At 50.3% G+C, this 22,769-nt stretch overlaps 1 protein-coding gene across 1 annotated transcript; it reads right to left on the reverse strand.

Annotated features, from left to right (window-relative positions):
* Positions 1-17,517: 17,517 nt before the first annotated feature.
* Positions 17,518-22,312, reverse strand: CORT (cortistatin). The gene is made up of 3 exons (XM_032775442.2): positions 22,148-22,312; positions 21,515-21,762; positions 17,518-17,918 (listed from the first exon to the last, which is right to left on the reverse strand). The coding sequence occupies exons 2-3, from the start codon at positions 21,614-21,616 to the stop codon at positions 17,697-17,699; spliced, it is 324 nt and encodes a 107-aa protein (XP_032631333.1). The 5' UTR covers positions 21,617-21,762; positions 22,148-22,312; the 3' UTR covers positions 17,518-17,696.
* Positions 22,313-22,769: the final 457 nt, after the last annotated feature.

Below are 22,769 nucleotides of genomic sequence, written 5' to 3' on the forward strand. Positions count from 1 at the left end.
AACCTCACAGTCTCAGCCTGGAGCACCCTCCTCCATCCCAAATCCCTCATCTCCAGTGCCACCCCAGAGCCCGCTCCCCTAGCCGGAGCCCTCACCCTCCCACACACCCCAACTCACAATTTTGTGAGCATTCATGGGCCGCCATACAATTTCTATACCCAGATATGGCCCTCAGGCCAAAACATTTGCCCAACCCTGGCATAAACTCTTTGGGGAAGGGACTTTCTGTTCTGAGTTTGTTCAGTGCCTAGCACAACAGGGTTCTGGTCCATGCCTGCAGCTCTGGGGTGTTACCACAATCTTACTGCTACATTTGAAAGAAGGATGTACCAGACATGTCTTGGAAGATGCTCCCATCTCTTCGAAGTGCTGGTGGCTCTTTGTATTTATGGAATCCAGCTTTGCATTAAACCTTAAAATATGGAAACCATCATTTCGCTGTCACCAATGGGGCCCACCGGAGGCCTCAAAAAAGGTATGGAGTTAAGAGTCTCATTAGGAGCCAGAATCAGGGTTGCCTTGCTTCTGTCTGTGACATCTCATTTACTAGGAAGTCTCCCCTCCTGAAGGTGCGCAGTGGTAATTATATATGCCTCTGACTGATGGAGGCAAGAGACTCAGGAAAACAATTCCTCTCAAATCCTTCAGCTTTCATCACTGTTCTCCTTAAAAACGCCAGCTCTGATTTACAGCCCGTGAGGGCCTGCAGTCAGATCTCACCAGCTGCCAAAGCAGGACTGGCAGAAACATGAAACTTATTAACCCACCCTTCAATCTTTCCAGATCCTGGGCGTTGAAAGAGATCCTGGGACTTGGCTGCTCCATACATGAGCAGACAATTGTGATGTAGGCAATTGCTGGTTGTGCAGGTGTTTAAATCTGAGCTGCCCTGTCTCTGTCTGAAGACTGCAAACGGGCAGTAACTTGCAGGCAGTCTTGCCTTGTCCTCAGAGCAGGGGACAAGGCACCAAGACTTCTCAGGCCCTATTCCTGAACATAACCACTCCATGGCTGCATGATCTTGGATAAGCCACTTCATCTCTCTCATGAAGTTTGGCCAGCTGTAAAATGGGGATAATCTAACTTGCCTGCCACACAGGGACACCACAAGTCTGAATTAATCAAAGTCTGTAGCACTCCCCCAAGATCACTGGATGAAAGCTGCTATTCATGCTGCAGAAGTGAAAACAGATTGTTATAATTCCTATCCTATAAAACAAGAGAGAGACACATCTGATAATCCCCAGGCCCTCTCCAAGCAGTCACACACCACAACACACACACGCAGAGTAACCTCCCAGTGTACTATACCTGTGGATGTCTACACTGCAATCGGAGATGTGACTGCAGCCCATGTAGACATGCCTCAGTCGGTGTGTAACAATCAAAGATCAAACCTAGTTCAAGTAACAATTGCAATGAAGTTGGAATAGCAGGAGGCATGGGCTGCTTGAGTATGTACTCAGGGTCCCAAGCAGACAGAGCTGGCTTGATCTACAGCAAAACTAGCTTGTGAAAGCCTACAGGTGCAGCAATCACACCTCTCAATTGCAGTGTGAACATATCCCCAGTGACAGTGATAAAAGACCTGTGTAAGGTGATGTGTGTGTATGCCTGGGAATGAAGAGTGCTGGGATGCTGCTCCATTCTCACCTTCCCCTGCTGTACCCACGCATTGCAGTGCACATCTATGCGTCACATCCCATCCAGATTCCTTGACAATAGAGTGACACTCCCCTCTCCTCTCCAGAAGGGAGATGCCACTGCTGGCCTTTCTCCTCGCTTGTTTTTCTCCTACTGCCCTGCACACCCTTACCCTACAGCATGCTAAGCCGCTCACCAGCACTGAACAGATTTGTCATCCTTTCCGGAAGAGCAATCAGGAGGAACTTTCCAGACTGCTGGCTCCCAGCAGTGGGCAAATTCTTCATTTCACAGACTGAGCCAAATACCACCTGGAAGCAGCGATTTCAAACCAAGAGATAGACACTCACTCCCTGCAGTGTTGGGCCACTAATGTGTGCCCCCATGCCCTTTAGGCAGCTGCAGCTTCCCGCACGCACACCTGCATTGAAGCTTCTGGATGGCTAGCTTTCACCCTGGAGCTGATTTACCTCCGCAAATAGATTAGCAGCAGCAGAACAGGGAAGAGGGAAAGGTTTCTTAGCACCGCAGGCTCGCTCATGGGTGTCGTTGCCGGTGGTGCCATGGACTCCTAGGAATCTTCCTGACCGGGGGGGGGGGGGGGAGAGAGCAACTACAGACAAAGGAACAATGCTAGCCCTCTGCTCCCTTTCATTCATCACCCAACAGCTGCCTTTAACTCTGCAGCAACCAGCAAAAGCGCAGACTGAGGATTCAAAGCCACCGAGGGAATTGGGACCTTCAGCTCCAAAATATTAAAATCTCACCCACAGTAAACCTACACCCTGCTATCGCTCAGGTAACCTATGGCTCCAGACTGCAAATACATAGAGACCAGTGCCCAGAAAAACAAGTTCGAATTACGTCCGCTCAGGCAACCAAGAACTGTCCAGACCTAAGTTCTGTTAATAGCACGGCACAGGAACATCACTGCATGGCCTGCACCTTGGCCTGTCTCTGTGAGCGGCGCCTATAGTCCATTGAGAGACCCTTGGAAGTCGGCGGTCTTTTTACTGACTGGATGAGACCGAACAAATTAGTTCCATACAATGGCCAACTTTATGCAACACGACACCGCTGCCGCAGGTTGGAACACTAGTCTCTCCAAGCTGAATGACCCTGTTCAACCAACAGCGCCGACGCAGTCCATCTAGCTGCCTCTCCGCATCACAGTTCGTAGAGATCCAGACTACCGGGACTGAGAAGCAAGAACATTGTACCCCCTTTAGAATCTCTTCCTGAGCTGCCATGTCAGAGCCAAAACCTTGTCACAAGAGGAACGAAGAAGATGTCCAAGTGGTCAAGACTCAACCACCCCAACTGCAGAGCAAAGGGAAAGTGGCAATCAAATATCAGGGTTGGTGTGCAAGGTGGGAATTAAGTAAAGAAGACAGTGAGAAACTGCTCGAGTGCCGCAAAGTCTAGCCGTCTGCCGTGCCTCAGTCGCACATAGTCTGAACGTCAATCGGTCTCAAAATCACGTAAGATGGAGAGGAGACACTGTGAAAATTGGCACGATAGGCATCTGAGAGCTCCCATCCTGACAACACATCACTTTCAGAGTGGAAACGAGACTATGAATGAGGAACCAGACCAAGGCCAGCTCACATGGTTGCTTGTGTGGACCTGTATGAGGGAAACTGGAAAAATAAATGCAGTGCAAAGACTTGCCTCTAGAAATAAGCTTCAGTTGACACAAGCAACCTTAGATAGCATAAGGTGCGCGCAAAGGTGCAATATTAGAGGCGCAACCCCAGATCTGTCTAGTCCATCTCGCTACAAGTACGGAACTACTAGGAAACTGACTGGGAACAGCCAATGCAGAAAGCTCTCCAAGTGGACATTTTATCTGGAATATACTCCACGTCGGAAGCATGCGTTCAAGAAAAAAATCCAGAAAAAATCAGGTGTTAATTGCAAAGCATGCACCAATGAGACTAGTCCAAGAGACTATCAGTGAATTTCCCCATGTAGACAAACTGGGTGTGTGAAAGCCGGATGCGAGTCAGTGTCACCTGCTCTGTCCTTATACCATGCCCTTCTATAATTCACAACATCTGTTGCTTTGACAGAAGTTGGGAACATTAAGAAGGGAATAGATAAAACAGAACAGAAAATATTAATTGCTCTATAAATCCATGGCACACCCCTCGCATCTGAAACTGCAGCAGATGACCCATCTAAAATATATAAATGATGAAATGAAAAGTCAGAAACAGGCAACAAAATGATAGGTTAGGAAACACTGTACATAGTCGAGGAGATTAATGAAGACAGAGACTTTCAGCTGGAAAGAGAGATGAGTAAGGGGGAACGATTGAAGCTATAAAATCATGACTGGGTGGAGAAGTAAATAAGGGAAGCGTTATTTACTCGCTCAATAACACAAGAACTAGGGTTCACCAAGATAACTAATAGGGAGTCAGTTAAAACAAACAAGGAAATTTTTCACAGCGTAACCACAGCAACTGTGAACTCTGCAGAGGATCGGAAGGCAAGACAACAGAGTTCAAAAAAGAACTAGATAATTTAGGAGGATAGCCATCAATGGCTATTAGCCAGGATGGGCAGGATGGTATCCAGCCTCTGTTTGCCAGAAGGGGAAGGGCGACAAGAAGGATCCTTGATGATACGTTTCGTTCATTCCCGGGGGCACCTGCGATGTGCCACTGCGGAAACAGGAACTGGGCTAAATGAATCTTTGGTTCCCAGTAGGACATCGCGTGCACTCTAGCTTCCCCCGATGCAACTGAAATGGGAGAATAGAGAGCATGCGGGCTATGTGGCTCTGTAACACAGTGGCCTTTAGAAAGGCGCTAGAGCAGCATGTCAGGTTTGACCTAGCTTATCCGCCGTGTCGTTCACTAACTCATCTCCATAGTGCGGCAGGTATAGTATTATCGAAGCCGGTTTGATACTGAATAGCACAGTACGGCTCTTTTGCCCTATGCACAACGAGGAAGACCACCTGTGCACAATGCTCATCATGTCTCCCCACCCGCCCCACTTACACCGGGCAGAGTGTGATGCAGGCTGGCAGGCTGGAGAAGCTTGGTTCAGATTATGTGAAAAGATGCCAAGGTCGTTCTGAAGGAGGCTCCTGTGCTGTAGACTTCTTGCCTGAAACTGCTGTGCCCCAACCTTGACAGTCAAGACAATATCTTTCTTTCATTGAAAGCCCTCTGTCTGGTATAAGGATGTATTCACAGCCTGCTGTTGCTGGGGGTCTGGTGAATAAAGTTGTTCAGAGGAGTAAGTGAAGACACAGCTTAGGAGCCCACTTCACAAATGAAAGCCTTCGCAGCTCAGATATGAGGTCAGGGAACTGAGAAACTCAACACTATCTAACTAGCTAGAGTGAGTAATAGAGTGAACAAATGGGTTATTTGACCGTGTTACATTTCCACTTAAATGAGACTGAGTGAGGCAGAAAATTCACTCAGGTCATGTGCAGAAACAAACACAGCCTCGTGGTTAGAGCAGGAGACTGGGCGGGAGAACTTGTGGGATTTATTGCCAGCTCTGCCAATAACGAGCCTTGTGACTTTAGGCAAGTCATTCCAACTCCATCTCTAAGATCAATGAAATAGGACAATGGTACAAATGTATCACGGGATGTTGTGAAGCTAAATTCATTAGTGCCTGTAAAGTGCCCTGAAATCCTCAGATGAAGGGTGCTAGATGCAGGTGTCTCATTAATAAATCCAGTCGGTGAGTGCGACCCAAAGACCTCTTGATGCCAGCTGGAAGAGGGCACAGGTAGCCCAGGAGTTATTGCAAAGTCTCTAATAAAAGCCTGTGTCATACTGATTCTCTTGACCATTGTGAGATTTAGGTACAGATGATATTTAAGGAGTTATGTATCTGTACAAAAAAGATCTTCTTAAGCCGTGTGTCTAGGGACTGGTTGGAAGCAAAGGTGAAAAGCAGCAACGAAGAAATGTTTAACTATCTGTTTACATGTAAATGAAGTATTGTATGGTTCACAATGGGCATCCACTCACAAGTCTGAGCCAAATGCTAATGAAGGATTGTGAAATCTTCAGAGAGTGGAAATTAGCAGGAAGAAGTAAATAGCAGGAGTTATCGTGGGTAGGGGTAAGACAATGAACTTTTGAAACAACATTTGGGGTAAAGATGAACCCGCAGGTTTTCCTTCGATCTGCGAAGATAAGCTGTCAGCAGGCTTGCTCTTATGAGAAGAGTCTCAACCAAACTGGCTGAAAAGGCTGAGTAAAGACCTGGAGGAAAGCATCCTGTCAGAGACAGGGGAATATTTGATGAGTTACGGTAAGTTTAGTCTCTAAAAAACATGTTTTAATGTTGTTTTATAAGTAACTCCAATATTCTCACTCACTAACACTTGACTCCCTGTTCTCTGAAAATAAACGAATTCGTGTTTTCGCTGTACATATACCTAAGTGCCATGGGTTCACTGAAGCTGTGTTCTACAGTATTACTAGGAAGCTGCAGCATACTGTGCCTTTGGGAACAGCAGACCCAGTAATTCTCTGAGCCCTCAGTGGATAAACGGTTGGACACAACAGGGAATCCTCCAAGGACTCAGATGTCAGGGGACTGGCTATCACCAACCTGTGCAGAGAGAGTGAGGCCTGAGATGGCCTGGAATGCAGGACTTGTGTGGCCAGAGGTTGGTGCAATCAGGGAACTGAGAAAGGACAGACACAGACATGACTTTCTCACACTGAGAGCAGGAGGTGGTGAGGTGCCTCAAAGCCCTGGGTACCCTGGGAGGTGACACCACTCACTGAGTTCAAAATGGAATCCACGGCTGCCATACAACTCGTTGCCCTTGTTCACTCCAGGTCCTTGCCCACTTCTCTCTGGCTGAACATATCCCCTCACTCTTGTTCCTACTCACTACCAGCCAGCCAGGGCTCTTCTACCACATGGTCATTCCAATATCGTAGGGGAGTGGGAGGTTATTTATTCATGGCATGGCGGTTCTGAAAGCCATGTCCTTAGTATGCAGGTGAGTTGCTCCACACAATACTGAAGCTCACCCGCAGATGTAGCAAAGGAAGTGCTAGAAGTCCTGTCACCTGAGCCATCTATGACTAGAGAACAGTGTGAGTATCAGTTCTGCATTGCCCAGGGGAGATGGGCTCATTAATATACTTGGCACTTCTATGGCACTTTCCATTCATGAGTCTCAAGGAGCTTTGTCACCACTGATTAATTTAGATCTACAGCCCACTGTAAAAGCATCAATTTTCAAGAGTGGCCACTGATTTTGGCGAGCAGCTTGAGAAACGTTTGGGCTTGCTTTTCAGAGGGAATGAGCACCCACAGCTCTCACTGGAATCACTAGGAGCTGCAGGTGCCGAGCACCTTTGGTGATGGGGGTATGGGATGGGGAAAAATACACAGTGGTCACTTCTGAAAAGCTGTGCCTAAGTGACTTGCCCAAGGTCAAATGCGTATATCTGTGGCAGATTCAGGAGCAAACACCAGAACTCTGACCTGTAGTTGAGGCATTGGACTAGAAGGCACTCGCTTGGCTCCACGAGACTTTTTTTTTCTGGAATTAATTGATTACAAAGGTGCTAACTATCTTTAGTTAATTGGCAAAGGTTAGTCTGCACATGCCTCAAACCTTGGTGCCCAGGTACGGATTGTGTGTAGTTTAGCATAGACTCCCTGCTACCGTTCACCGAAGCCAGCGAACATGTAAAAAGAATGACTTATCTTTCCGATACTAGCGCCTTATCTTCACTGCTAAACCATGGCATATTTTTTACCTCAGGGAAACTAATGTCCATGAGCTAGCCCAATATAAAAAAAAACCACACAGTGAAGACAAGGCTCTCTTGTTTTACCTCACAGTAAACTAGGCAAAGTCAACCCCAGGCAGGGGTATAGAGCTGCCTAGTTCGCCTCACGGTAAAACTGAAAAAAAAACAAAAAAAAAACATCCACACAGCGAAGACGAGGCACTTTAGTTTTACCGTGAGGCAACCTAGCAGCTCTATACCCCTGCCTGGGGTTGACCTTGCTTCGTTTACCGTGAGGCAAAACAAGAGAGCTTTGTCTTCACTGTGGTTTTTACCTCAGGGTAGCTCATGCACTTCAGTTACCCTGAGGTAAAAATACACCTTTAGCAGTGAAGACAAGATCTGTGGCTATAAACATGGCCGCTACCATGTTTTCAAGACACCTTTTTCCCTAGGGGTTGACATACCCACAGAAGGCTCCCAGTGCCCATCTAGAAGTCTGGGCACTTTTCACTTAAAAAACAAACGCCAATCAGCCACATAGACAACATTCAAAATAAAAACCTACTTAGAACCACTCACAGACGTCCCTGTTCATCGATAACCAGCACAAACCACCCCCACCATCTCCCCCTGGGACCCAAGGCCACTGCCCCTCCCCGCTCTCTCCACTTACCCTGAGGAAAATGCAAGAATAAACACAACAGCCATACTGCAAGCACAGATTTCAGTGCCAGTGAGAGGTGCTGGCTTCACAGACCTGGAAAGAGTGGAAGCCTGTAGCCAGTGGTTCTCAACCCGTGGCCTAATCAGCACACAGCTGCAGCCCAGGTGAGGTGACATCCTCAGGGCCATACAGGCAGTATATGGACTGTGTGGATGTGGCCCACATAACACACAGAAAGCTGCACATGTGACCCACAATAATTGAGAACCACTTCTAGCCACAGCTGAGGCAGGGCAAGCTTCCTCCTCAGCGCTCAGTCAGAGTGCCTCAACCCAGCCCAGAAAGGCCCATCAGCAGGAGTGAGAGAGGGAGCTTAGCCTCCTGTCCTCAGCTCCACTACAGGATTAGGCTGTGTGACCCATAAACATATTAACCTATCAGCCACTGAACAGTCATATGTTGCAGGGCTTGAGACAATTGGTATTAGGGGTTAGAATGACACAGATTCTCCCACATCTGCCGGCTGGCTTCTTGCTCCATCCTTTAAAGCACCACTGCCAGAAAGAAGATTCTGTGATTACATCTTTTGGCCCCTACTAAGTTGGGCTGGACTCATACTGGTAAGCAAGGGTAGGAAGGCTCCAGATCCCATTGCTGAATTCCCTAGCACAGATCTGATTTTTTCTTCAGGGAGTAAGGAATAAAACAAGCTCCAAGATTCCAACTGCTCCCAAAAGCCAGACAAAGAGAGCCAGAAACTTCCATGGCAAACGAGGTGGAAAATGCAGCCTGACAGAGAGCGAAATGGCAGAGATGAGCCTGCCCATCTGGGTGCCAGAGTGGCTGTATCATTCATTACACTGGGAGAGCGGGGGAGTTGGAAGCATTACCTCAGCTGGAAGAAGAAAACAGGCCGGGGGCTGATTTGACTGAAACGCTGCTGAGAGCAGAAACCTCAGTGCCACTCACATTCAAAAACCAAAGCAAAGATTCTTATTGAAACCAACCCTCTTAATTCAGTGCTTCCTGGCTTCCAACGATGGCCCCTCCGACTTGGGTGCTATCGCCTCCCAGCGCTTGGTTCTCTCAGTCCCATCATTCAGACCTATGCAAAGAGGGTGTGAAGTTCTACCACCAGACAGGCAGTGTGGCCTAGTGAAATGGGAATCAGGAGACCTGGGCACTATTTCCGTCTCTGCCACTGACTTGCTATGGGACCTTGGGCAAGTCACTTCCCCTCTTTCGGTCTCTATTCCCTTTCCCACACGTTGTGCGTCTCATATATTTATCCTGTTAGTTCTTTGAGGCTGGGACTGTCACTGGGCTTTCATGCAGCATCTAGCACAGGGCAGCTCTGCTCTCAGTTGGGGTCTCTAAGCTTTCCCTTAATGCTACTACTGAGAATAACAGCAAATCTGAGCAACAGCATTTTATAGCCATTCTGCACCTGTGTCAGTTACTGCCCAGGTAGAAGACAGGAGAGAATCAGGTCCCCACCATCTGCTTTAGAGACCAGCATCCATGCTGGACTTAGCTCCGCCACTAGGCCCTACCCACCATTCAGCTGCATACATTGCCTAGCCCACCTTCCAATCGCAAGGGGAAGGATCAAAGCTAAACCAGCTCCTCGGCAGGCGATCATGAGCCCAGGCAGCAGGCCTCGCTGGTCTCAGCCTGGCGAACTAGCACAGTGGCCCAGAACAGGAGCAGGAGGCTGTCTGGTCAGCCAGCACATGGGCCGCTCACAGAGCACAAAGAGGCTCTGGTGAGAGCTAGAGGAGGGCCAGAGGTGTAGGATCCTGACCCAAACTTCCCTGAGTTTTGTTTCAGCTTCTTACAGAGATGGAGCCAAATGTGATATTTGGCTTCTGACCTGTGAGTGTCTGGATCTGAAGGCTGAGGGTCAAACTGAATGCAGCTCCCATTGTAGCATGGCGCTGGCTCTCTGTACAGGAGTAGAGAGCTCTCTTTGTGGCCTGTTACAACAATCTGCCATGTACATTGGCCAAACCGGACACAGTCTCTACATAAAAGAATAAATGGACACAAATCAGATGTCAAGAATTATAACATTTAAAAACCAGTCGGAGAACACTTCAGTCTCCCTGGTCACTCGATTACAGACCTATAAAAGTCGCAATATTACAACAACAAAAATTCAAAAACAGACTTCAATGAGAGACTGCTGAATTGGAATTAATTTGCAAAATGGACACCATTAAATTAGGTTTGAATAAAAGACTGGGAGGAGATGGGCCATTACACAAAGTAAAACTATTTCCCCATGTTTAGTCCCCCGCAAACTGTTCCTCACACCTTCCTGTCAACTGCTGCAAATGGACCGTTTTGATTACCACTAAAAAAAGTATTTTCTCTCCTGCTGGTAATAGCTCACCTTAACTGATCACTCTCCTTAGAGTGTGTATGGCAACACCCATTGTTTCATGGGTGGGTGGATGTGTCTTCCTACTCTATTTTCCACTGCATGCATCCAATGAAGTGGGCTGTAGCCCATAAAAACTTACGCTCAAATAAATTTGTTAGTCTTTAAGGTGCCACAAGCACTCCTGTTCTTTTTACAACAATCTGTAACCCACTCACCCCCACTTTTTTTCCCTATGGCTGCAGAGCGATTAATGGGTCGCTCTACCTTGAATGGTTTCTTACAACAGGGGTAGTCAATAGGCAGCCTGAGGGACAAATCCAGACCACCATAAGCTTCAGAACAGACCCCAACATCTTTTTATTTATTTATCATCGTCATCATCATTATTTTTTCTTTAATTATTTTCTCTGGAGTCTGGACCTGGACTGTACCTTGACCAAGAAATTTGGACCTTAACAAAAATATTTGATTACCCCGCCTTACAATATGCGTTAACTACATATGCCAATCAATTAGTTCCACTTTGCATTTTGCTGCAATGATGGGAGTACCCTTCCCAGACTCCAAGAAGAGCTCTGAGGCCTGGTCTACACTACGCGTTTAAATCGATTTAAAGAGAGTTAAATCGATTTAACGCTGTACCCGTCCACACTACAACGCCCTTTATATCGATATAAAGGGCTCTTTAAATCAATTTCTGTACTCCTTCCCGCGAGAGGCGTAGCGCTAAAATCATATTGCTACTCAGAATAGTGTTAGTTGGACGGGAAATCGACATTATTGCTCCGGGAGGTATCCCACAGTGCACACTGACGCTGTGACACAATCAGAACTCTGAGCACTGCCAGTAAAAGGAAAAGCCTCGTGAACTTTGATTCAATTCTGTTTGGCCAGCTGACTCTGATCAGCGCAGTGACACGCAGAGCTCATCAGCCACAGAACAATGGCAGTCTCCTGAAATTGAAAAAGAGCCGCTGTACCGCACAAAGAGGTAGGGATCTATCGCTATAGGGAGAGGATCAGTGCTAACAGAACTCCGTTCGAAAGACGAATGAAAAATATTGAACAGAATTTCAAAGTCTATGCGGGAAAAGCCCCAGCAGAGCTCAGTGCAGTGCAGAGTAAAGTTAAGGGCTCAGACGCATACCAGAACACCAGAGAAGCAACGGAAGTCTGGTCAGGCCGAAAACATGCCGCTTCTAGCTAGAGCGCATGCAATTTTTAGAGGGCTGAAACCAGTACCCCGCCCCTGGCCGTGGATTCAGGTCGGGTTGTAATATTCACCGTGGCCTGAGATTCTGCGGAGGGGAAATGAGGAGGAAGAGGAAAGGGTGAAGAGCTTTGCGAGGCACACAGCACTCCGTTAGCCCAAGCCAGGAGCTTTTTGTGGACCCAAATACCGTCCAACCCTCCCAAGCCACAAGCCCAGACAGTGAAGCCATGGAAGCGACCTTGTGAGTGTACCTGTGTAAAATCAAACATGTTTTAAAACAAGCGTTTTTTAAGATTGCATTCCTCAGGGCTTGGATGCATTCGCAGCCAGTACACGTTACAGTAAAAGATTGTTAACGTGTCTGGGATGGAGCGAAAACCTCCAAATAAATCTCTATGAATCGCTCTTGAGGTACTCAAAAAGCTTTGCAGAAATTTCTTGGGCAAGGCAGCCCTATTTGTCCCCATTGTATGACACTTTCCCGCCATGCATGTTAGCAAGTAATTCCGAGATCACCGCTTACCAAAGCCAGCGGCGTATGGCCCAGGTAACTCTTGTGGCTTCCAGAACATACGTTCTGCATCTGCACGGTGGTATTCTCAGGAGGTTATCATTCATTGTAACTTGGTTGAAATTCAGGACTTTACAGGGGGCAGACATGGCACTTTTCCTACTGGGCAGCCCTTATCACTTCTCTGCTCGTAGCAAAGCGGGGAGGAGGAGGAATGCATAGCGCTATCAGAAATGGATAGCGTTTGCTCAGCGTTTTGGCAGAGCAGGAATCTTCCCAGGTACCAGCCACGAATCATTACCAGTGTATCTTACATGATAGCAGCCATGTGGTGGGGGAGGGAAAAGGGTGGGGTGGTTTGCTGCGTTCCTTCTTTAACGGACAAGCATCATAGATCACTGCGTATATGAACGCTAGAAGAAGTCAACAGAACGCTATTCCATGGCCGCATGAAGCTTATATTGCATGCCTGGACCTGCGTCTGTGAGATCTGCAAACCAGACCACAGGCTCAAATATTAAACGATGCAAAATGAACCTTGTAGTGAATCAACATGTGCTATGTAAAGCGTGGAAGTGTTACTCACTGTGAAAGATATAAGCATTGTCTGTAAATGTATTCTTTTTAACTACTTCTCTCCCTGTTTTCCCTCCCCATTGCACTGCACAGTTGTCGCCTCCTACGCCATCCGAAGGCTACCTCACGATCAGGCGGGAGAAGCGGACACGAGATGATGTCTCAGAAATCATGGAAGTAACACGCAATGACAGAGCTCATCAGAATGAGTGGGACGTGCTAGCAAAGTACAGAAAGTGCCAGTGAACGGGAGGATAGGAAGACGCTCGAAATGAGAGGTGTAGGCAGGAAGATCACGGTGGTGGGATGCTACGCTGAGCTGCTGCGTACTCAAACTATATCCTCCAACGCACGGTGGATCTTCAGGAGAGCAGCGGCTTACAGAGTGCCGCTGCAGCCCATGTTTAACCACCTCAAAGCTCCCCACGTTCCCATATCTCCCTCACCCAGACGTGTAAGAACGTGGTGGAAGGCTTTCTGCACCGCCCACTCCACCCCCTGGACAGTCCAAGCCAAAAGGCTGTCATTACATTTGAAATGAGCTTAATGGCCTTTTCCTTCCTCCTATCCTTCTCCCAAAGCACAGCAGGCAGGGATACCTATGTAATCTCTGCCTCTTTTTATTAATTACTTTTCATAAGAATACATCCAAAGGGAGGTGGTTGCTTACAGGAATGACTTTAATAAAGAATACATGATTTTAAACAATACTGAATGACTTTAATAAGAATACATGATTTTAACCGATACTGACTTTATTTCCTTCAGCAAGCTGTAGAGAAAGGGAAGGGTAGGTTGCTTACAGGAATGAGTCAATCAAGGGGGAGGGTTCATCAAGGGGAAACAAACACAGCAGATCACACCGTACCCTGGCCTGGTGCTGAAACTCGTTTTCAAGGCTTCTCTGATGCGCACCCGCCTCCTGTGTGCTCCTTCTAATCGCCCTGGTCTCTGGCTGCTCGTAACTCAGCGGCCAGGTTTGATTTGCCTCAGCTCCCACCCGCCATAAAGGTCTCCCCCTTACTCTCACGGAATTGTGGAGCACACAGCAAGCAGCAATAAACAAACGGGACATTGGTTTGGCTGAGGTCTGAGCGAGTCAGTAATGTTCGCCAGCGCCCTTTAAACGGCCAAATGCACTTCTACCACCATCCTGCACTTGCTCAGCTGTAGTTGAAGCAGCTCCTGACCACTTTTCCAGGCTGCCTGTGTATTGGCTTCCATGAGCCATGGCATCAAGAGATGGCGGGTCACCCAGGATAACGACAGGCATTTCAACATCTCCAACAGTTATTTTCTGGTCTGGGAATAATTTCCTTGCTGCAGCCGTTTAAACAGAGTAGTGCTTCTGAAGACCGAGCGTCATGAAACCCTTCCTGGCCATCACACGTGGATGTTGGTGAAACGTCCCTTGTGATCACCAGTGCTTGCAGCACCATTGAAAAGTACCCCTGCGGTTATGTACTGGGTGCCCTGCGCTCTGGGCAAGATAGGGATATGGGTTCCATCTACGGCCCCCACATTAGGGAATCCCATTGCAGCAAACCATCCCACTATCACCTGCACGTTTCCAAGAGTCAAACCTTTCGTAGGCAGCAGTCGAACGATTGCATTTGGCTACTTGCATCACAGCAGCCCCACAGTAGATTGCCCACTCCAATTGATTCCGATGACCGGTAGCTGTCGGCGTTGCAAGCTTCCAGAGGGCTATGCCACTCGCTTCTCCACTGTGAGGGCTGCTCTCATCTTGCATTATGGCATTTCAGGGCAGGGTAAAGCATGTCACAATTTCAAAGAAGTGCTCTTACGCATGCTGAAGTTTTGCAGCCACTGGGAATCGTCCCACACATGCAAAACTATGCGGTCCCACCAGTCTGTGCTTGTTTCCGCGCCCAAAATCGGCGTTCAATGGGGATAGAACCTGCCCATTACCAGCAGTAGCTCCAAACGCAGGGCCCGCGATTAGAGAATTCAAACATACAACTCAAATACAACATCATCATAAAACTCAGACACATAGACACAGCATAAGACTACACACTCTCATAACAGATATAAAAAAAAACATACAGCATACACAAAGTGCAAGATAACAACATATACAAATACTATCATAGAATCATCTTGCTGCTAATAAGCAGTATGCTCAAGTAACACCCAGAGAAAAAAAAGGCAAGCAAAACAAGATGTCTGAAACTAAGATACACAAAAAGAGAGTGAGCTGCTTACCCAAGAAACCAATCCAAAGACAAATATATATTAATACACACATAAGCATCCTCAACCAGAATTCCAAGAGTGAGGGACGAGATGGAGAAAAGAAAACATCTGAACAGCTACACGACCTCCCCACAGTTGCACCGCTCCAACGAAACCATGACCGCCTACTCCTTGGACCATGGACCGCACACCATCGAATATAACTGCTAGTTGCTGCGCACACTTCGACTTTATAATATCAGTTTTAAGAAATCAATTTTAGCTAATTCGATATTATCCCGTAGTGTAGACGTGGCCTGAGTGGCTTGTCTCTCATCAACAGAAGTTGGTCCAGTAATGGTCTTACCTCACCCAATACCCTGGGACCCACACCGCTACAACGACACTGCACATAGCTCCCTCCTTGGATATTCCTCCTGCGAGGTTACAGCCATTTCTCCACACACACACCCAAATGCACTCTGGGCTCATGAGGAGAGTATGAGGGGTAGGCAGTTCTGCCTAGGTGTCAGAGCACAAAGTGGGGAGAAAGAAATGGGAAAAATCGCTCTGCTAAGCTAGTAGCTTTGCTCCTGGATCAAGGCAGTTGGAGACAGCAGGGTTACCTGCAGGTCCTGCCCTGACCCCTGGAGGCATCATCTTCACCAAGCACACAAGGCACGGAGGGGCAGGATACCCTTCTGAACTGACACGCTGGCTGCTACCCCCAGCTCACGACTGGGGTGCGTGAATCTCTAACATCAACAGACCTTTCCCCCAGTTCCTGATTATAAAGGGACACTCTCGACACTGTGGCATAACACCCATCATACCCCAGGGGCAAGGCAAAAGGCAGGGGAAAGAATCATAGAGTCTAGGCCTCACCCCAGCTACTCCCCCAACCCCACCAGTCCTGGCTTGGGGAGGAATGCCTAGACCCCCTGGCCTCCTTCAGAACAAAGCCTCAGTGACCCCATCTGATGCTGTAGTGAGGCTATTGTGATTCCCTCAGGAGAGACGGCTGTACTTGTGTTTCCTGCAGCCACCTGGGCTGCAGATGGAATTTTCTATTTTCTGGGCCACCCCCCAAGGTCTGGTCCCACAGAGGTCAGGGAGAGAGCTAGCCGGCTGGGCTCTCCCTCCCACCCCCAGCTTCCCTTCCTCAGCAGGGCCAGATCTACTGAGTCTCACTAATGGGGCAATTAGTCATGCCCTTCTGGCATCCCCATTATAACGTGATTAGCCTCCTACCTTGGTATTTCCACTCTCCTTTCCCTTGCTCCAGATGCTCCAAGGCAGCCAGGCTGGGGGCAGTGCCAGCTCTGGGACTAGCAGGGCCTGGACGAGTCTGGCCACAGCTGTGTCCCATTAGCGCCTCCTTAGGGCAGCAGCACCATGTGCTTCCTCGCACTCTCTTCCAGCAGCCAGGCACTCCGACAAGCAGCGAACCACCCCCAGCTGCCCAGCCCACTTGTGCCTCTGCACTGCACATGGCCAGCACTGAGCAGAGTAACCCTGCCCCTGCGTCCACTGGGCTCAATGTAAAACTTGGCACGGAGCCTCTCAGGAGAAGCCTGCTTCTGGTTGCTCCCAAATCCTGGTTAGGATCGCGGAGGGGATTTCCCTAGCCCATTTCCCCTCAGCATACTGTCTTGCCTGAACTGGCTCTGCCCAGCCAGGGCTCCAGCAGGCTGAGCTCTGGGCTTCCTTATGTGTGAAACACTTGTTATCTTTTATGCCTGTTGATAAATTGTATAGTCAGTTGCTCCAGCACACTTTGGTTTGTTATGAACCATACTCAAGAGACCAACTCATCAAAGTCAGTCCAGTTTATTACTATGATGCAGGAAAAAGGTTTTATATGATGCTAGTCTCTGAAGAGCAGTTCTGTTCAGCCATGTGACATGCACCTTACACAGAGGGCATGCTCCCTGAAGTTATATCCCTTCTCCTATCAGTAAAAGGTACTATATATGGCATCTGAAACTGGATTCAAGTAATCAGGTTTTTACCTTGTAAGTTGCTGGTACCCTGATCCACCCCTTTATCTTCTGTGATGAACCCAGGTCATGATGCAACCTTATCTTTGTTCTGAGCACTCCAGGTACTAAAGGGCCTCGAGCCAACCCCTGGTCTTCTACCAGGGTAAATAAGTTTGTGAGGAGGATAAATCCCTTTCTGTCGCTGTTAGAAAACATTTATATCTCCTGATATTGAGAGTTTTCCTATCTACTTAAGCCAAAGTTTACTTCTTCTAGTGCAAGGTGTTATGGGATACTTAGCACAACTCAACAAGATTATAATAAAACTATAGGCCAGTATATAATTGCTATATTAATGCTTAATAATAAGTATACTTAAGTGTTTGGAATATGTATTGTGGGTAGTATTATCAGCATAATATATGTGTATGCTACTCTATGTTTATTAGTCAGCATGTCCTTTTCCCCCCCAACACCTTCCAGGCCAGCCCCTGATGTTTGCCCAGCACCCACTGAGTGTGTCAGAAGGCCCAGATGTGCATGTGTGTGTGCATTTTAGCTGCAGCAGGCACAAACAAGCAGACACATGTTCCCAAGGCGTCTCTCAGCCATGCTTTATTTGTGAATGGAGTAATAAACAAACAGAGCTCAAATCATTTGAGGAAAACAGAAACCACTGACATGTGGATGCTATTTACAATGCAGGTACAGTTCTTGTGTTCTAAAGTGGACAGGGAACATCTGAGGGGGCCTGGATCCAGGGCTGGTAGTGGGGCCTGGGGGTTAACAAGAAGTGAAGGTTTTCCAGAAGAAGTTTTTACAGGGGGCTTTGCGGTCTCGCTGTGATAGCTGGGCTAACCGCCCCAAAGCCAACCGCTCCTCCTCCAGTTTGCTCTCCAGGGGCTCTTCAAAGTCAGTGGAAGCTGCCTCACGCACCGTGTCCATCCCATCCAGGAGACCCACCAGCATCTTCAGGATCATGTCCTTCCGGGCCTTGGTCTGCTCCTGCAAGTGGGAAGCACAAGAGAGGTGATGCCATCTCCTTAGGTCACTCTGCAGGTACTGGCCTAATGCTTTCCATTCCTCATCACAGAGCCCAGCTCTAACCCTTAGGACACTGGGCAATCCTCTGCGGTGCTAATCACCTCAGAATGGCCAGTTTCATAGTGCTGGATGGGAGTCACTGGGGTCTTCATGATGGTGGGGGGCAGGGGTATTGAAGCAGAAAGGTGGGGACATTTGCCAGTCCCAGTTGGCCTCCTCTTCTTCCCTGGTTCACATCTCTTGGCCCGTGAGCCAGCAGAGGGGAGGGAGCAGCATGCACAGCTAACACAGAGGCTCTGGAATAGAGCCCTGGATGGTTCCCTGCAGTGGCAGATTAGCCATTGTCCCAATGGGGCCTGACCCCAGGGGCCACAGACAGATGAGGGGCCCTGGATGCTCCATCCACCCAGCACTCTTGTCCCCATGCCCTGAGCCCATTTCTTCAGCAGGAGTGCCAGGGGTATAGGGGGGACGGGGACTGCAGGTGAAAGGGTGGGGAGGGGATCCCCGCTTGCTCTGGCATAGGGCCCCACAAATCCCCAATCTGTCTCTGGTTCTCTTCTCAGTGGTCAGAAAGCCTGGGTCTCATTAGAGACAGGGGAGGCAGAAGAGGGGGACAAAGCCAGGATCCCAGTTCCCTTAGCTCCCTCTCCCTCACCACAGGCTCCTGAGCCTGAGGGCTCTCAGCACCTGTACAGCACTTGCTCTGCAGACAGGAGCTAGTTAATCCTCACCCTGTCTCCCAGGGTAACAGGAAACAGTTATTACCACCACCATACAAGAGGGGAAACCGAGGCACAAGGGGGCATGACTTAGACTCATAGATGTTAAGGTCAGAAGGGACCATTATGATCTTCTAGTCTGACCTCCTGCACAATGCAGGCCACAGAATCTCACCCACCCAAGCTCACACAGCAAGTTAATGACAGAGAGCTCCAGAATTTCTGGCTCCCAGACCCACGCTAGATCATGCCGTACTAGCCAGCTGGGCTGACATAGCAGCACCTGTGTGTCATTAGATCAGTGAACAAACTGGTTCACTCTGTTACAATATCCCCTGCTCCTCCCACCCTCCCCAAACCCAGCTAGCTATCAATCCCCCCAGGGTTACTGTCCCCATTGCCTGGCGGCAGTCCCAGCACCCACTTGGGAAGGGCTATGGAGGGGCAATGTGCTGAGAAATATTATTAACATGGGGAAACTTCATGTTGAGACTCTTCTGGCCAACCATTGCTAGAGGCCAGAGTTAAGGGTGAAGGAAGGAGGCAGCTGTGGGGGCAAGGGGGGGAGAAGCTGTAGCCCCAAATGGCTGGAAAAGATACTTGGACCAAGGAGATATGAAACAACCCACATCGCCTGCTTTCAGCTAGCCTCAGGCCAGATTCTGATCTCAGTCACAACAGCCCTGGTCCAGAGAAACTCAGCTGTTTCTTCGTTACCCCCAGAAGAATCTCCCCCCTTCGGATTCAGCGTTTGCTCCCCGCCGATGCTCGGGTGGTCCCTAGACACGAACCCCTGGGGTAGGCTGTCGTCCGGCCACGAACCCCTGGCCTGGGCTCTTCCCAGGGAGTCGCCATATTAATCCTTCTGATTCTTGAAGGAAACCTTTGTGGGTATTGGTTGGGCTCTAATTATTTGCCCTTTAGACAGATGGGAAAACTGAGGCACATAGCTGCCCGCGGCCGTGGCAAGTGCAGAAGCCTCACGGGGGGTGAGGGCTGATTTCCCAGTCCCTACCCCGTCTGGCAACACCTGGATCGCCGCTCCCTCGAGCCCTGAGCTGGGAAGCAGCGCTCCAGCCGCCTACTGGGTGTCCCTGCTACCTGGGCACGGGCTGCCTGCCCTGTTCGCCTACCCGTGAGCTGGGCGGGCGAGACAAAGCCCGGGCTCCAGTCCCTGGGAACCAGCGGAACCAGGCAGCGGTGGAAGCCGGCGGCCACTGGCTCCAGCGAGGCACCGGTGCCAGGGGGAAGGGGCCACAGAGCCGCCTTGCTCCCTCCAGCCCCGTGCGCTCGCCCCTTGCTCGTGTCCCGCTGGAGAGCTCCGAGGCGCTAGAGCTGGTTGGTTACTGTTCGCGCCCTGAGTCTTATGGCTGCTGGCTTCTCTGCGCCGCTTCCACCGGGACATGGGGATACCCCGGTCGGTGCTTTCCTGCGCATTTGGGGGTGTATTTCATAACTGCTTATGTCTCAACCCCGGGAGTGCTTAGCCTGAGAAAGGAACCCGCGTCTCTCTCCTCCAGCCACCAATCCACCCTCCTACCGCTATCTCCCCTCCCACCAGGGTATGGGACCTGCCAGAATCGTTCCTTGCACTCGCTGACTGGGCTTAGCCGCCTAACCCCGCGCTCTTCCCTTCTCCCTGCGCTTTAGACTTGGGATAAAAACGTGTCGGTCACACAAAGGGTTAACCTGTCACACAAAGGGTTAACCTGAAGTTGTGGCGAGAATCTGGAGAGGAAAGAGACTGTGCTCCCCCCCAGCCCAAAAAGGTTAAGGCCGATCTAAGGGCCGCTCGCTAAAGGGATGCTGTTCCCAGCTTCTCACTGTGTGTGTCTGTCCCTTGTTCCGTCTCCTCGTTCGCTACTCATGGAACGCGCGCCCCCCTCCAAAGCGCTCCAGAGCCCCTCTCCAGAGCGCCCCAGAGTCCTCTCTCCAAAGCATGAACATCGGCCACTGATGGGGAACCACCTCTGAGGCTGAAAAAAGCGACCCCGGGAACGAGAGACGGGCGCAAGAGGAGTTGGTGCCTTTACCCCGGGTCCCTTCCTTTCCCTTTTGTGCTGCCCCCGGTTCCCAGGCTGGGGGGTGAGTCTGCGAGCCGCGCTGCGGGGATGGACGCACACCGGAGTGAGAGCTGCGCAGCTAAAGGCGCAGAGCCGCTCCGGGGGCGCACAGGTGCTGACTGGCAGAGCGCAGGGCAGAGCTGTGGACACAGGCTGGGAGCACAGGGCAGAGGCTGTGTCGCGGTGAAGTACCCCCTCCCATTGGCTGTACCTCCTGGGGTTTATCTAGCGGGAGGAACAGACCGACAGAGGACTAGCGGTACCATTACGCTGCTCCAACTATGCTGGCGTATCTCCCATGTGGACACTCTATTCTGGATCAAGATGACTTTATTCTGGTGTGATTATTCCTCTTCTTATTTCTCGGTTACCTTCCTTCTCTCCTATCGCACCGGGTCCTTCCAGCACATTTCTGCCCTCTCGGGTCCTTCCTGGAGCAGGGACAGGACCCCCCTCTAGCCTTCTGTTCTCCTACACGCCCCTTCTTTTCCTGCCCGGCTCCTCTGGCCAGACTCCCCCAGGCATCTGCGTTTCTTCTCCTCGCCTTCCCCTCTCTCCCCTTCTTCACCGTGCCAGTTTGCGCCTAGCGCAGACTCTGCTTTCGCGGCCCCCTCTGCAGTCTGCCTTGACCCCCTCCCACCTAACCAGGTGCCCAGCCGTCTCCAGCCCCCCGCGCCGCAGCTCCGGCGGATCCAGCAGCACTGAGCGCCCACCCAGGTGCCCCGGCGGTCGCCTCCGCCCTGCCTCCCGCCCCGCGGTGCGCGATCCTCACCCTGCTGTTCGCCACGGCGGCTCTCTCCTCGCCGGGCAAGGCGCTGGCTCTCACGCCCCACACCAGCAGCAGCACGGACACCAGGCTGGCCAACAGCTGCATGATGGATCGGCGGGGACTGCAGCGATGGATCGGGCACGGCTGGGCGGGGGGAGCTGCCTCTGGGCTCTGTTCTGCCACAGACAATGGCTGCAGCCCCTTTTATAGCCCTCTCCCGAGCCCCGCAGGTGACGCAAACAATTCAGTCCCTATCAAAGGCAAATTAGACTTTGGAGGGGTGTCAACACTTGGCTGCTAGAGCGGGACCCTTTAGCGCCCCGGGGCTTTCCAGATGCCCCTGCTGCAAGGCCTCTGCGGAGGTAGGGGGGAGCAGGGGGCTGGGACCAAAGTAACCCACCGTCCCACACCCGCAGCTGCCACGTCTAGATGGGCTGCTCCTGTCGTCCTAGACACTGCCTGCCAGAGCAGGCCAATGTCCCCTCCAGTCCTGGAGCCAATGCAGGATGCTGCAGAGGAAGGGGTCAAACCCCGCCCCCTAGTTACAGATGGGCCTGGACCCGAACCCCAGCTCTTGAGATGTTGGGGTAGGGATCTCTGCAGCTCACCCCTGTCTCTCCCCACACTGCCACTCACCGGGGAATGCTGAGCTGCTCCCCGCTCCTATTCTAGCACCTTTGGGTTCCAGGAGTCTGGAGACGTCCTCCAGTTCCAGACTGTAGCTTGGCAGAACAGATCCCAGCCCCACAGTGCTTGGGTTTCATGGTGCTAAAGAGAAAAGCAGAGGCTTAGCTGGGTTGGGTAGACTTGGAGCAGCTGTGCCCAGCAGGGCTTGCTCATGGCATAACAACACCTGCTTTAGGTTCTTTCTGTGTCCCCCTTTCTCCCCATCTCTGCCCTGCACAGCCCCTTTTCAAGCAGCCCTTCAGAAGGTTCCTCCTGCCCAGACTGATGTCCCTGTAGTAACAGGCCGTGGCCCAGGAGAAGGTTCTGTAAGGACACTGCAGCCTACTCCTCATTCTCCTGTCACTATGGTGTCATCTGGCCCCTGCCTCCTGGGATCCGAGGACTCAAAGTTCACATATCTTCTCATCCTTGAACCCACTGCCCCTCTCCCCTGAGAACACTCCTAAGGGGAGGCCCAGCACTACAGCTCAGGTCTTTTCCTCCTTCTAGCACCCCCTGTAGGGCAGGTAAGTTCTCATTTTCCAGATGTGGAGGCACAGAGAGGTGATGTGGACAAGGGGACACAATGACT

The sequence above is a fragment of the Chelonoidis abingdonii genome, chromosome 23 (genome assembly GCF_003597395.2).
Source record: "Chelonoidis abingdonii isolate Lonesome George chromosome 23, CheloAbing_2.0, whole genome shotgun sequence".
Lineage (NCBI taxonomy): Eukaryota > Metazoa > Chordata > Testudines > Testudinidae > Chelonoidis > Chelonoidis abingdonii.

Excerpts from the sequence above, each read along its gene's own strand:
- CORT (XM_032775442.2), bottom strand. The coding sequence starts at position 21,616 with ATGCAGCTGTTGGCCAGCCTGGTGTCCGTGCTGCTGCTGGTGTGGGGC. Across the intron at positions 17,919-21,514 it reads CCGCCGTGGCGAACAGCAGG|GAGCAGACCAAGGCCCGGAA; the intron begins GTGAGGATCGCG and ends TCCCACTTGCAG.